Here is a 15,650-nt window from a genome sequence, read left to right as displayed (position 1 = left end):
CCTCTAAAAGACCAACCAGCATAATATCAATATCACTGTTTGTCTGTGTTGCTAAGATTCTCTCACGGAACAGGTGGCACTAAAACCGGTTTTGTTTTTGCAGATGAAGACCACAACCCTTACCGATCATCCTTCCTGTCCAACGCTAGGAGTTTTCAGTGCGGAAGTGAGGCAACTATGTACGTCATTTCCGGGAATGAGAGCAGTATTGGGCAAATACTGAGCCCGCGTCACGGCGGAGGCAGCTACCCAGCAAGCAGCGCGTGCAGCTGGCTCATCGGCGCGGGCGAAACGGGACAAATCTCGCTTAACTTTACACAGTTCAGCTTGGAGAACAGCTCGGCGTGTTCGGACGACTACGTGGCTATTTACGATGGACCTGGCACATCATCGCAGCTGCTGGGGAAATTCTGTGGCACCGACGGACCGGGAGTGGTGAACTCCACGGCTGGATATTTGCTCGTCGTCTTCAGATCCGATAACTCTTTGGAATTCAGAGGGTTTGAAGCGGATATCACGACCAGGACAGTGTCAACGACTATCCCGGGTATGATAACATTTGTAATGGGCGGACATGGTGCTTCCGAAGGTGTAAACATGCTTACTATTATGAAACGTATCATTCTCCGATACAGTCTTAACATCATAATCATCTAAATCATCATCATGATTATCATGGTTTTATTCAGTGCTTGCAGCTGTACAGAAAAGTAGGGTCATGACTGAGATTTGATGATGACTGGTTTATTCATTCAAAACAATTAAAAGTACAAGTACAAGCTTCTGAAGGCAGCCCTAGGGCTGAATTGACGAGCTTAAAACAATTATAGATGGATTAAAAGATAGTTAAAACTATTTGTATATGTGCATATATAATCTCATCATTAACAGACTTATTTACAAATGTCATCACTGGGAAGGTTAAAACAAACAGTTTATACAATAACATTTGGCTCTGATATTCACGCTACGACTATATTACATTACTAAGACATTTACTATCATAAGTCATTGTCTTCGTCATTGACCAAACTTTCTTTTATCCCTGACCTGTGCAGAATGTTATCCAGATATCAGTCTTGCTGGAGGAGGACCGACCATGGACCAGGCCTTACCGGTGGAGAGGCCGGTGCCCTTTACCATTCAGGCTATTACTGACGTCACATGTAATGAGACATACTCTGTCGAGTTTCAGTGGATGGTTTATTCCTATATTGACGGCTTGCTTCAGTGGACAGATGTCAGTGTGCCGTCAAACTACCAGGAAATATTCATACCCAAAAACACCCTGCATCCCGGACTGGTCAGACTAGATCTGAACGCGACTGTTGTGGTTGAGAGAACAGGTGCCAGGAATTCTCTAGTTGAAGCCCGGTGGGTGGAGATAGTCCTCTCCCCGCTAGTGACGTCCATCACGGGCGGGTCCGCCAGAGCTGTGAGCCGGCTGGAAGACTTAGTGCTCAGCGCGACTGATTCTTACGACCCCAACGGGATTGTAACAGACTCGGCCGATTTGAACTTCACCTGGAGCTGCTTGGAAGAAAACGGTTAGTTTGAACATTAGTTAGTTACATCAGATTTTCTGTAACAACATTTCTGCGATTTCTCTATGCAGCATGTCCCGTTCATTCTACTGACAATATCGAAGTAAGATTGAAGAATGATGAAATTTTGAAGCTATATTTATTTCCCAAAGGTCGCCACTGCAGCATATTCCCGGACGGAGGGCGCCAGCCGCAGTACACGGTCCCCCCGTCATCGTTACCAGCCTCCGACAACACCTTAAACATTTCTGTGTCAGCAAGTTTCGGCCGACAAACAGCCTCACCTTTCCAGCAGAGAGTGGAACTAAGGAATGGAACAGTGCTGGAAGTGGAAATCATGTAAATCCTGCTTCCAACAAAACCTTAGGCGACTACCCAACATTTATATGTTATTTATATGCTATATGTTTGATAAAGTTATATAGTGACACAGACATGGCTACCTTGCCCCCCTCCCCCCAACGACCTGGAGGTCAAGGGACTAGGTACGTAGGTAGGTAGTTATAGTGCATTTGTCAGTAGTTTGTCATTATTCTGCACTTCTTAAATCAATATTGTAAAGGACAATTGATACTATAGTTTAGAGACCTCTTTCGCAAGTGTTCAAAACCGTCTAATCTAATAAATGTATACCCTTTCAATATGAGACTACTGTTACAGCTTTCCTTATCTATTGTATTTTCCGACATACATAGAGGCTGCAGCCAGACAGCTAACCCGTCCGAGCGGCTGGTGCTGCGGACAGCATGCAGGAACTGTCCATCGTCCTCCACGTCGTACCACTGGTCGCTGTTAGACCTCCCACGTGAGGCCGGGATGGAGGGGGGCGACTGGACCGGCCTTCTCTCCACCAGCAGTACTTCCCCCAGTCTGGTCGTGAAAGCCAACTCACTTAAGGTCTGTGTGCAATAACATGGCTGAATGAATCTGCTTTAATCTGCATCACGACTGTAATGGGTTAACAACGTACTCTGCTGACAGAACGCTTTTGTTTTAGTCTGATGACAGAACGCTTTTGTTACAGATCCCCGGATCATACAGGATCCGCGTGGACGTATCGGCTCCAGAAGAAGCAGCTGGATTTGCTGAGTGTGCCTTCAACATGAACAGCGCGCCCGAGAGCGGTACGTGCGTCATACAACCAATGTCTGTCAGTGAGGAGTTTTCAGTCATATGCGAGGGTAAGTAAGCTGCTTGCTATGTTTCTAAGTTATGTGCGACTTGATGAAGTGAACTTTTAAAAGACTCAGACTGTTAATTGTGGTGTAAAGGGTAATGAGCATGTTTTTAAATGTTTGGAAGCGTTTAAAAGCGTTACGTACGGTATGTGTAAATTCTTGCCAATGATTGTTAAGTTAACATCTGTTACTCGCTTTTGTGTGTTACTTCTGCAGGATTCAGTGATGCCAACACGCCATTGGTCTACTCACTTTATCAAAAGTCAGATTCTTCAGACGGATCCCTGCAGTTCTTATCCAGCTGGCCGGTAAGAAGATATAAAAACCTTTTAGACATTCGTACGCCACATTTTTATACCAGCGTAGAGCACATTTTGACCAAATCACTGGCTGCGTAAAAAGCGTAGCACGTATGCCAGTTGCAGGTCATCTAGCTATGGATCCTAGGTTGATAGCTTAGTGTCAAACCTTTAACTTCGAGTCAACATTCGAGCCATGTAGGGCCAAATTCTCCATAAATACTGCTTTCTTTCATTTCAATACAATTTTCTATGAAAATTTCTAGAAGAAAACAAAACTAGGTATTGCACATTGTGATGGCCTTCGTTTATTTGTATGTCATCATCAGGATGGCCGAATGCCTGCATTGCAGCTGCCCGTCGGGTCGCCATCTAGAAACTTCACGTGCGACTTGGAAGTTCACGTATCAGACGCGCGTGGGGCAGTCCTTATCTCCAACACCATGTCAGTTCAGGTAAAGACACTCTAGTGTCGGTGAATAATGTATATGGGTTTTGTAGTGTTTCCTGGCTATAGGCAAATTACAGAAGAAGAAGAACTTTATTGCACGACAACTGTAGAGGATACAGTGTTTGGCAACTTGTACATACAATACACACAGAACAGTTTAACTACTAGTACATGAGTTCTAAGTGACTAATCTATTTTACACATGGTATATAATATTTACATGAGCAATAGACGAGTGCCTTGAAAAGTATCCGATCTAAAACTGCGTAACGAGGATGATTACCATGATGTCTATATCTTTGCTGCGTTTGCATGCATGTAATGAGCTGATGCCTTCTTGCCGAAGGTTCCGTTGCCAAGTGAAGAAGAGACCTACTTCCTACTTGGAAACTTGAGCAGCACCCTGGACAGGCTGATAGGCAGCGGTGACACGAGAGGACTCCTGAACATTGTGCATCGTGTCAGCTCCATCCTCAATGCAGACACCTTTCCTCAGCACAGGAAAAACACAGCTTCGGAGGTACGGGGTCCTGCTCTTGAAAATTGTAATTGACGCTGTAAGGATGACTTTGCTGCAGACGACCTTTTGTCATGGCAGAAACTAATGATATGCATAGAATAAGAATAATCTGATAAAATATGTTAGATTAGAAAATGGCATGTTTGCTGTAGAAGGCCGTTTGAAAGGACTTAGACCAATGATACGCCTGAACTGAGACCAAATCTACTTTGCTTCGAAATTGTAGACTAGAAAACTTTTATCCTGATTGAAAAGTGTCATTCCATGTCCTCCATTACGTTTTCCGACTATGGTATGAATAATACACGTGTAAATGAAAGTTTACAGTTTCGCTCTGCGTTCCTGTAGGCGCGGAGAACCATGACTAGAAAGGTGCAGATGATCGCTGAACAGATGCAGACGTTGGAAGGTTACAGGCAGCTGAGCACAGTGATTACGGTTCTAACAGCTGCCGCAGACCAGATAACAGCTGAAGTACAGGTACAGGTACTTCCCTGAAAATGTTACCAGTGCTTTAAGTTATTGCTATGCTGCGGTAAATCTTAGTACCGGACAATGTCTCATAATGTGTCACGTTTTTGTTGGTCAGAAATTTAGACAAATGGTTGCTATAAATTTCTAATGAATACGTATGTTATGATGTAACATACGTATTCAATGATGTCGTGATGTGATGTGGTGGTGGTCAAGATCACCAAGATCTGTAACGAAGCTTGAATATCGAATTGTATATCCATTGTCACACTATTGACACCTGAACACTACCTAGTAAGCTAACGTTTAGTCGACTCGCTCCTTTGCAGGCTGACGTAGTTGAGATGATGATGAGAGTAGTGACGTACTTCAGCAGCCAGCCCAAGGAGATTCTCGGACCAGAGCGACTGGAGGAGGCGGCCAGAAGTGTCTTTATCGGTAAACTTAAATGACCTAAAGTATATTTTCACTTCTTCAGTACATTTTCTTCAGGTGTAATGTGTCGTTGATTTAATTCATTGTCAGATAAAGAAATTCTTCTTTTTTCTATGCACAGCTGCGGCAAACATCATTTCGTCATCGTTAGTATTGTCTAACGTCAGCAACTCAACGTCTGCACATCGGCAAGAGGTACATACATCACTCTTCATAATAAAGACCGCACTATTACCTCAAGAGCATGACCACCTACATTAACAGTTGTAGTGTGTACCAAACTTTGAATGTAGTATTTTAAAACGGCCCATGTTTATGTACTGGGCGACTTGTTACTTTTGAAGATGATCAGTACTTCCCTCAAATTACGTCACCTGCTTATTTTACACGCTCTAACCAAATCCCAGCTCCAACAAGCCACCATGTCGGCGATCGGCGCGGCTGAAGGTCTGTCTGAGGCAATCCTGTCCCGCAAGACCCCGGATGAAGCAGCGACGTCCTACAGTATGACGGGATCCACGATCACGCTTGGCAAATATCGTCTCCTCCAGCCAACCATGCCACTTGTCTTCAGAACCAACAACCAATCATCGAGCTTCGTGGCTGTACGGAATATAACCGCGCTGATCGGCGAAGCTAACTCTGCGATCCATTCGATCGGAGCAATGGTAACTGTCTAACGATCTGATGATCTTTTGGGATCATGCAGTAACATTAGCAGATAGACACATCTTCTTCATGTCAATATTTCACATGGAATTAGATTTTTGCATGCACTTACACTTAACTCGGATGACTGTTCTCACAGAATCTGCTCACAAGAAGCCGGCTGTACGCCGATGCAGGCGACTCGGAGAAAGTCCAGTCCACTGTGAGCAGGCTGAGGCTCTTTACTGACTCGGGACCGCTGCAGACCGGAAACTCGGGACCGCTGCAGACCGGAAGTGGAAATGCTCCCATCGAGGCTGTTAGTGAACGGCTGGAGCAGTTTCCTGTTGTGGAACATCCGGGCACAACTGAGCCTCCGTGGAAGTACGCCATGCAGGTCGGTACCTGTGTTATTATTCAGATGATGTAGTTCAAATTGACGGAGCATTTGGTGATTAGACAATGAACATTGGATACTGATGCAAGTCATTTCTTAAATCCTGAATCGTATGAACCACGACATGCTTTACATGGATACCTATGGCTCTGAGTTCATGTTATATGTTATATAGCATGTTATATATTGCTTGAAGACAGTCAGGGCACCGTGTTACGTGTACATATACAAGAAAGTAAAATTCATCCCATAGCCTTTCGAAGCTGTATGGGTATTTGTGTTTTATTCACTTTTTCTCGGAGATTGCATTAGACGGTGATATTGCCGTTGTTTGCCATGGATAAATTTGTTTCTGTAGTCCGTATTTAACTACATTTTTCTTATATCAGATCCACTCACTTAACATGAGAGAGCTAGGCATGGATAACTTCTGTAACTCGTGTCTAAATACGGTTTTAATGTCAGGATCACTCCTTTAATTGGTACTGTTGTCCGTGTTCTATTTTAGGTCCATTCCTTTCGTTCCGTTACGGTTTGAGGGGAGTTGATGCCCGCGCCGAATTTCATGACCTTTAACGGCTTACGCTGGAACCACTAAATTTGGTGAATTTTCTTATAATTAATTGGCAACATTTCACAAAGTCTCAGATTTACAAAAAAAAAAAAAGATCTGAATAGTGTTACCTTGACGGAGACAGACAGTTCATGATTGCCTATGATTCTGTTGTTCATATTTGCCATGTTTGCTTCTGGTTTTCAGGTTCACTCCTTTAACGTGACGGAGCCAGGCAGCTCTCTTCACATCTCGCTGTCGGAGCTGTCACGTGACGTGCCTGTCCGGCTGTACCTGAGACGAGCCAAGCTTCCATCCCGAGAGGAATTTGACAGGAACATCACCATTTCTACGCAAGGTCTGCTTTTCTCACATAGTTAGGAACATCACCATTTCTGCGCAAGGTCTGCTTTTCTCATATAGTTAGGAACAACAGCATTTCTGTGCAAGGTCTGCCTTTCTCACATAGTTAGGAACATCACCATTTCTTCGCAATGTCTGCTTTTCTCATATAGTAAGGAACATCTCCATTTCTGCGCAAGGTCTGCTTTTCTCATATAGTTAGGAACATAACCATTTCTACGCAAGGTCTGCATTTCTCATATAGTTAGGAACATCACCATTTCTGCGCAAGGTGTGCTTTTCTCACATAGTTAGGAACATCTCCATTTCTGCGCAATGTCTGCTTTTCTCAGATAATTAGGAAAATCACAATTTCGCCACAAGGTCCGTTTTTCTTACACAGTTAGGAACAACACCATTTCTTCTCTCTCTGCTTTTCTCAGATAATTAGGAACATCACCATTTCTGCGCAATGTCTCCTCTTTCACATAGTCAGGAACATTACCCTTCGCCGGCAAGGGCTGTCCATTTGTCGCACACATAAACACATGATTTTCCCTTCTGTCTTTATCTCATCCACTGATGGTAAACTGCACAAAATTCCCAACTAAAACATCACAATTCCTTGACCAGCTGCAGGCTACTTTAGTATCTCATTTTCGCACACTTAGCAACACCACGCTTCCCCAAACAGGTTTGCCTCTTTTCAACACTTTGGAACATCGCACTTTCGTGAAACTACAAAAATTCCCCAGCTGGAACGTCACATTTAGATGCACAGCTTAGTTGAGTCGTGGGAGTTTAAGCATGGACAAACAAAGGAAGACCCCAATTACTATTGAGTGAGACATAATTTATGAATATGTGCAGATTAATATAGTACGGAATCCGTGATTTTGTTCAACAGGTTGTCCAATAATAGATTACATAAGGTTTAATGAGGTTTGCTACAAGAGCTTTACGGAAGAGAAGACGCGTACCGATGCTAGCCAGGCTTGTGCGGCAGACGGCGGGATTTTAGCCATGCCGAAGGACAGCGCGACCAACGCGTACCTCGCCGGTCTGCAGCCGGTAGTTAGGGGAAGGTGGCTGGGGTTGACTGACGTGAACAGAGATGGTCGGTGGGTGTTTGAAGATGGCCAAACCCTGACGTCATCCGGCTTCTCCAACTGGCATAACCGCGGCGATGCGGGGGGTTGTGCTGCGTTTTGGGGCACTGGGTCCTCCTGGGATCCGAGACGCTGCAGCCATCGCAGGGGGTTTATCTGTCAGCTCTATGGAGGTATACATTTCGATGTCGCTGATATGCTGGGCACACATGCATGTAAACTCATGTAAACCCATGCACACATGCATGAAAACCCATGCATGTAAACCCCATGAACAACGATAACCGGAGAATAGCAAGCACAGCATGTAACAGGATGCAAACAAGATTAAATTTTAAAATAATAAACACAATAAAAAATAAGATAAGCATTACGTTAGATGTAGTAGAATCCTAAAATAGGAAACACCGCAAATATAGATTTTTCAGTAGATTTGCAAATTAGATCCCGATTTACATAATTCGCATTGCATTATGTGCATCTCTGCCAAAGATACCCGCATAATAGATATCATGGAATATTTCGAAAAAAAAACAAACCTGTAGTCCGAGTGAAAGCTCCTAGAGGGGCCAAACATACGTCGCTTTTTCCTTAAACCACAAGCAATCGACCCCAAATCAACCCATCGAGATACAATCTCCCATCAAAAGACAGTCTCATTACAGCTTATACAATCCCTCAGCATATACGTGTATATTACAACTCCGTGATATATCAACATTTTAACAGCAGATACTTTACAGGTTATAGATTCACAAAACAGAGATATTGCAACTCATAGGAAATGTATTGCACCCCAGACGATTGTACAGCAATTACATTACAACTCAACGATCTCACAGCAGATATACTACAACTCATACACTAGTAGTAGTCCACTGTGTCCTGTTGCTGCAGTGGTCGTAGACACTCTGCAGCTGCATTCAGTCTTTCTTCAACTCTTTCCACTCCACGCATACAGTATCACAGCATATATATCACAACGTAAACAATTCAACAGCAGATGCATTACAATCTCAAAGCAGACATATAACAAGTCATACAGTCTTACAACAGATATATGCCAACGCAGATAATCACACAGCGAACAGCACAACTCACAACGTGTCCAATCATATTCATCATTGCTCATACAGTGTAACAGCCTATTTGATGCAAATCAAACCCCTCTCGCATCAGATGTATTACATTCATGTTCACAGTTATTCTTCTGTCAATCTTGTATCAGCTCGGAAAAGTCATTATAATTAGCTCATTTACATACTGAGTAATAGAGGTAACTAACGTCATTATCATCTGTATTTTCTGTAGCGGAAAACACACCGTATTCGGTCGCATTCGATGAAACAACTGTGTTGAGACAGGACAGATACACGTGGTTTGTTCCGCCCGATGACGTCACGGCAGTTGGTGGACCTGGTGAATTTACAGTCGGTTAGTGGCTCTGCTATGATTCTATGATTATAATAGAGAATTTTAATATCGTGTTTATGGTTGCGCTTTTGATAGCATTTAACGGGTTTGGTCTTGTACTTGTGCCATATGTAAAGATGACATATGTATCTAGTGAATGATGTAATCTAGGCTACTTAACGAAACGAGTGGACGTCCCTTTTGATGAAGGGGTTCGAAATGTAAATGGCATATCAATCACCATGGCATTCTAGGGGAACTGTCCTTTACAATGATTTGAATCTGACATCACTTCGTCCATCCAGGCGTTGAGCATGTTCCTTATGCCGGGAATGTGACAACTTCACCTGATGTGAGTGCGGAAGAATACAGTCATGTCAACTTCACCCTGAACTACAAGATAACGCTCTTCACAACAAACTGTCTCTCATTCAATGAAACATCTCATCGTTGGGCGTCAGACGATTGTCGTGTAAGCGATGAAATGTTATGGATTATTTATACGTTCTATTTTTGTCAGTAACATTGCAGCATACGTGACTATATCATAACGTATATCCTCCGCGTGATAATTAATGTGTAATTATGTATATTTCACTTTCCTTGCAACATTGCATTTCTGATACTGTTGCCTTTTTTTAGCTTCATAAAGAATCATCACCAAAGCTATCAAATATGTAAACATATTACATAAAGTATCACACTATTTGTTCCCCAGGCTGGCCCACTGACGACCACCGCACGGTCCCACTGCTACTGCAACCGCCTGGCGACATTCAGCTCCGGCTTCACGTTCTACCACGCAGAGCGCGCAGTTATCCCACTGGAGCCCCCTACACCAGGTAAGGTGATAAACACACGCAGTCATCCCACTGGAGCCCCTAGACCAGGTAATTATCACACACAGTCATCACACTGGAGCCCCCTACACCAGGTAATTATCACACACAGTCATCACACTGGAGCCCCCTACACCAGGTAATTATCACACACAGTCATCACACTGGAGCCCCCTACACCAGGTAATTATCATCCCGCTGGAGCCCCCTACACCAGGTAATTATCATCCCGCTGGAGCCCCCTACACCAGGTAATTATCATCCTGCTGGAGCCCCCTACACCAGGTAATTATCACACACAGTCATCCCGCTGGAACCCCCTACACCAGGTAATTAACTCACACAGTCATCCCGCTGGAGCCCCCTACACCAGGTAAGGTGATAAACACACGCAGTCATCCCGCTGGAGCCACATACAGCAGGTAATTATCATCCCGCTGGAGCCCCCTACACCAGGTAATTATCATCTTGCTGGAGCCCCCTACACCAGGTAATTATCATCCCACTGGAGCCCCCTACACCAGGTAATTATCTCACACAACCATCCCGATGGAGCCCCCTACACCAGGTAATTATCATCCTGCTGGAGCCCCCTACACAAGGTAATTATCACACACAGTCATCCCGCTGGAACCCCCTACGCAAGGTTAACAGCCAAAACATTACTGTGTTCATATATATTGCATTTGATTAGTTGACATAATAAACATGTATAAAAGAATTATGGGGTTCATGCCGCATAAATTTCCACCTTTGGAGAAGACAAACATAGAACTATATCGGGTCCTTCACAAACATGTAGATGATACGCTGCACAGGTGTGATGACGTAATATCCACGATGTGTGTTCGCAGAGTGTTTTCCTGGCGTCACATTGTCTGGTGGCGGTGTCGACCAATCAGCAGCGCTAGCTGTGGAGCGGCGGGTTCCACTGACCATCCAGAGCACACTCGTCATATCTTGTAACGAATCGTACACCGTCGCCTTCCATTGGCAAGTTTTCCATTACGTCATGGGCCATGTAGAGCCTGTTTCCCTGCCCGTTCCCGCGGACTCTGCAGACATCACCATTCCCAAAAACACGCTGATGTACGGACTGGTCAAAATCGAGCTCAACGCTACCGTCAACATCAACAGGACCGGAGACCAGAATTCTCTCCAGGGGGAACAGTGGGTGGAAGTTTCCCCTGCGCCGCTGGTTGCACTCATAGCGGGCGGCTCTGCGAGGGCGGTCGGCAAGCGGGGAACGCTGGTCCTCAACGCTTCATCCTCATACGATCCTGATGGGATCATCACGGACCACACGGACTTCAACTACACATGGACCTGTCAGGGGGAAAATGGTTCGTGAAACATCTGTTTGTTATTGTCCCTTTTGGTCGCGAAGGAAACATTGATGTGACCTGACCTCAACGTTGATGGTTATTGTTGTACAGCTATGTTTTAACACTCTACTTTCAAGTCAATAAAATAACTACTATTTATTTTAATTGAAAACAATAGAATAGGGACTCATATTATTGTTGATATCTTTTAATACAAATCGTTTATTTTTCTCTCACAGGAACAGTTTGTAACAGTGTCTTTGAGCAGGAGGAAAGCGGGCCTTCATTCTCCATCCCTGCGTCGTCGCTGCCGACCGAGTCCGCCATCTTTAATTTCTCAGTGCACATTAGCTCAGGCACCAGAACGTCAGCAACCTTTTCACAGACAGTAGAGCTGAAGGACGGGGAAGTCCTCAACGTTCTGATAAGGTGAGTAGTAACAAATGAGAATCTTCAAAAATGAAGGAAATCTTAAACTGTAACTTGTAAAGTTCGCCAATTGTTTGACTCTGTAGACAACGATTATGCTGTTTTACCCATCACTCAGCTGCTTTGTGAATTGTAACGACCGGATCAACCCTTCCGAGCGACTCGTCCTGGTGACGTCATGCGATAACTGCCCCCCTGACACCGTCTACTCCTGGTCTCTGAGAGACTCTCCGACGACCTTTGGACGGGACGACTTGGACTGGGTCGTGGATACCGCCACCGGGAGGAGCGCACAGGATTTGGTGGTCAAGGCCAACGTCTTAAACGTGAGCTTCATCATTCTTTAACTTTGACATTAACATCAAATGGACAGCTACTAAAGCGGCGTTTTGTTGATCTGAAAATTACTTCAATACAAGCATAGAAAAATTCGAGATTGAGATTTCACTTAACAACCAAATCGATTCCCGAAGAGAATGTTCTTCAGAGCAACTATATGGTGTGTGCCTACCACTGATCATGTTCCTTTGCATAGCGTGACACTGCAGGGTGACGACTTTGTTTATGTGTGTGCGTGCAAACAGGTACCAGGAGACTACACCCTGAGGCTGGATGTCATGTCGACTTCAGGGTCCCGAGGTCTGGGCGGAGCTGGGTTTACTGAGGCGCGGGTGAATGTGAACGAACCGCCCACTCCCGGCACGTGCTCGGTCTCTCCCGCCTCCGGCACAACCGCCAGCACACTCTTCTCCGTGTCCTGCCGAGGTACTCGCTACAATCAATTTTATTTAGGCTAAGATTGAAACATTTCTTCGTAAATTGAATTATTTTAGTGTGCATTCTTTATTTCTCTTTGTTCCGGTAAAGCCGCTCCGTGCTGAATTGACCATTGTTCAACAAAGTGTTTGCCATGCTAGCAGCACTCATGCTACATATATCAGGTCTGTGTTTTTATTGCCCCTGAAATTATCTTACTTTTCATCCATATTTTTGTGCAGGGTTTCAAGACACGGACAGACCGCTGATATATGCTCTTTACTACAGCGACGGACAGACTACAGCCTTCCGTGCCCTATTCAGTGGACCAGTAAGTTCAAGTTAATATACCTTCTCTTAGCAATTGGTTTTTGAAATTCAAAATTTTACATACTGTACGGTGGAAATTCAAAAATTATGTAATACCATTATGTTGATGCTTTCAACAGCAAAGTGAACTGCCTCCTACGCTTTTGCCTGTTGGACAAGAGTCACGCGATTTCAACGTCACCCTGCAAGTCCGTGTCTCGGACGCATTTGGAGCCGTGGCTTACTCTAACAACATGACGGCACAGGTAATCTCTTGTACATTTATTAAACAGCACAGCTACATGTTCTGTACAAATACGTGTTCTTTCATTATACTACAACACAGATATCATTTCTGTACAGGTACCTGCTGTATATTTATACAACACAAATATCATCTTCGTACAAGTATAATCGGACCAAAAGATATCATCTCACTTCAACGGAGATATTTCTGCATGAATTGCTGGTATGCAAAGGGGGTGACTGAGCACTAACTGGTATTTATCTCACTATAGATTGAACCATTTTATGTTTTATGATGTATACAAAGGTGCAGTTGCCTAGCGCCGAGGAGACTGTTGCAGCGCTGGGGAATCTCAGCAGCAACATTGACAACCTGCTGGACAGTGGGAACTCCCAGGGCGTGGTGCAGCTGGCCAGCAGTATCGGCTCCGTGCTGAACACACCGGGTCGAGATGCAACAAACGAAAGTAGAACCGCAGCACAAAAGGTGAACATAATGTTTGAATCCAGTGACGTAAAGTAGATACAAACGCTATGTTTTCTTTCTTCCTATCGTCCCTAAATTGCGAATCAAGTTATTTTTGCCATGTTTCGATTTTCATTTCTTTGCTATCTTTACAAGGGTGTCATTAGATAGGAACATGTGGCTATGGCTAACATACCTGCTACCCTACAAGTGAGACAGAATTTGCCATTCAAAACAAGTTTTAAAAGGTTTTATAGTACTTTGAAAGCGGGCACCAATATACTGGAACGTCAAGATTTTGTCGGCAAGAATCAATGTGACACACTGCCAATGTTCTGTAGGCGAGAACGAAGCTGGTGACTGCCTTGGAAGCCGTGGAAGTGCAGACAGTAGAGAACATCAATCTGCTGGCCGGCGCTCTCGGGCAGGTCACGGCTGCCGATGACCAGGTCACGCCTGATGCCCAGGTAAGGTCACGACTGCAGATGACCAGGTCACGCCTGATGCCCAGGTAAGGTCACGACTGCAGAGGACCAGGTCACGGCTGCAGAGGACCAGGTCACGGCTGCAGATGACCAGGTCACGCCTGATGCCCAGGTAAGGTCACGACTGCAGATGACCAGGTCACGCCTGATGCCCAGGTAAGGTCACGGCTGCAAATGACCAGGTCACGGCTGCAGAGGACCAGGTCACGGCTGCAGAGGACCAGGTCACGGCTGCAGATGACCAGGTCACGCCTGATGCCCAGGTAAGGTCACGACTGAGGCTCAGGTAAGGTCACGTCAGTAGACAACCAGGTCACGCCTGAGGCTCAGGTAAGGTCACGTCTGTAGACGACCAGGTCACGCCTGATGCTCAGGTAAAAGGACGTCTTACAGTGTTTATGACGGCAGGTTAGCATGTGTCTACAATGTTGTAACTATAGTATCTATTTACAACTCATGACATGGTCAAGGTTCAAATAGACTATCCTTTTTTGTTTCAGGTTTCCTCCTCATCCATCGCGCTGAAGATGTCCCAAGTTCTGAGCAGCCAGTCCGTGCAGGACCTGGGGGCGGAGGGTCTGGAGGAGTCGGCCGGAAACGTGCTCAGTGGTCGGTATAGCTTAGCTGGAAATGTGCCAGGTGGTCGGTATAGCTTAGCTGGAAATGTGCTAGTGGTCCGTATAGCTTAGATGGAAACACGCTAAGTGGTCTGTATAGCTTAGCCGGAAACGTGCTAAGTGGTCGGTATAGCTTAGCTGGGAATGTGCTAAGTGGTCCGTATAGCTTAGCTGGAAATGTGCTAAGTGGTCCGTATAGCTTAGCTTGAAATGTGCTAAGTGGTCCGTATAGCTTAGCAGGAAACGTGCTAAGTGGTCTGTATAGCTTAGCCGGAAATGTGCTAAGTGGTCCGTATAGCTCAACAAAATTACGAGGAAGATATATTACTTCTAAGCACACCCTTTCCATTCGTCCCCGTTTCCTCACTAGACAGGTACCACCTTTCTGATAACACGTTCTACATAAAGCCCGCCCAGCAGGCCTCAATTCATTGATATATCCTATTGTCAGCGAAGATGTGCCGAATATCTACAAAAATTTCACCTGATTTTCTATGAATTTCAGTGGTTGTCAACACCCTACAAGCTTCTTCCACGTCTGCCTCTGCTCAAAGACGCTCCGGATCAGTAGAAGACGGAACAACGCAGCTTGCAAAAGTAACACATAAGTTTCACATAAACATAACCTTACCTCACCCAGTCCCATTCTCATTAAGTTATACATTAAACAATAAGTATGTAGCACTCACTTTATAGCGACTGGAAGCCGCAATGCAATGATGATTTGACTATGCACAATACAGAAAGAGCAGGCAAAATACTATCTAATGTTTGATGAAACTTTGCCTGATATGGAAGAAAACGTCATTACTGGA

The 15,650-nt window shown here is 44.7% G+C and overlaps 1 protein-coding gene across 1 annotated transcript in view; it reads left to right on the top strand.

Annotated features, from left to right (window-relative positions):
* Window positions 1-15,650, top strand: part of LOC118420093 — a 30,764-nt gene that overhangs the window by 562 nt on the left and 14,552 nt on the right. The window contains exons 2-28 of the mRNA XM_035826796.1: window positions 104-547; window positions 1,059-1,547; window positions 1,697-1,883; window positions 2,240-2,441; window positions 2,569-2,725; window positions 2,939-3,030; window positions 3,351-3,476; window positions 3,819-3,992; window positions 4,341-4,472; window positions 4,796-4,904; window positions 5,023-5,096; window positions 5,309-5,569; window positions 5,710-5,946; window positions 6,707-6,857; window positions 9,262-9,384; window positions 9,669-9,835; window positions 10,082-10,205; window positions 11,057-11,545; window positions 11,767-11,956; window positions 12,075-12,282; window positions 12,541-12,721; window positions 12,955-13,043; window positions 13,162-13,287; window positions 13,575-13,754; window positions 14,075-14,200; window positions 14,719-14,827; window positions 15,341-15,432. Coding sequence (XP_035682689.1) covers window positions 104-547; window positions 1,059-1,547; window positions 1,697-1,883; window positions 2,240-2,441; window positions 2,569-2,725; window positions 2,939-3,030; window positions 3,351-3,476; window positions 3,819-3,992; window positions 4,341-4,472; window positions 4,796-4,904; window positions 5,023-5,096; window positions 5,309-5,569; window positions 5,710-5,946; window positions 6,707-6,857; window positions 9,262-9,384; window positions 9,669-9,835; window positions 10,082-10,205; window positions 11,057-11,545; window positions 11,767-11,956; window positions 12,075-12,282; window positions 12,541-12,721; window positions 12,955-13,043; window positions 13,162-13,287; window positions 13,575-13,754; window positions 14,075-14,200; window positions 14,719-14,827; window positions 15,341-15,432 — 5,039 coding nt within the window. The remainder of the gene's footprint in view (window positions 1-103; window positions 548-1,058; window positions 1,548-1,696; window positions 1,884-2,239; window positions 2,442-2,568; window positions 2,726-2,938; window positions 3,031-3,350; window positions 3,477-3,818; window positions 3,993-4,340; window positions 4,473-4,795; window positions 4,905-5,022; window positions 5,097-5,308; window positions 5,570-5,709; window positions 5,947-6,706; window positions 6,858-9,261; window positions 9,385-9,668; window positions 9,836-10,081; window positions 10,206-11,056; window positions 11,546-11,766; window positions 11,957-12,074; window positions 12,283-12,540; window positions 12,722-12,954; window positions 13,044-13,161; window positions 13,288-13,574; window positions 13,755-14,074; window positions 14,201-14,718; window positions 14,828-15,340; window positions 15,433-15,650) is intronic.

The sequence above is a fragment of the Branchiostoma floridae genome, chromosome 7, assembly GCF_000003815.2.
Source record: "Branchiostoma floridae strain S238N-H82 chromosome 7, Bfl_VNyyK, whole genome shotgun sequence".
Taxonomy (NCBI): domain Eukaryota; kingdom Metazoa; phylum Chordata; class Leptocardii; order Amphioxiformes; family Branchiostomatidae; genus Branchiostoma; species Branchiostoma floridae.
Note: the sequence above shows the minus strand (reverse complement) of the source record. Positions and strands in the feature narration are given on the sequence as shown.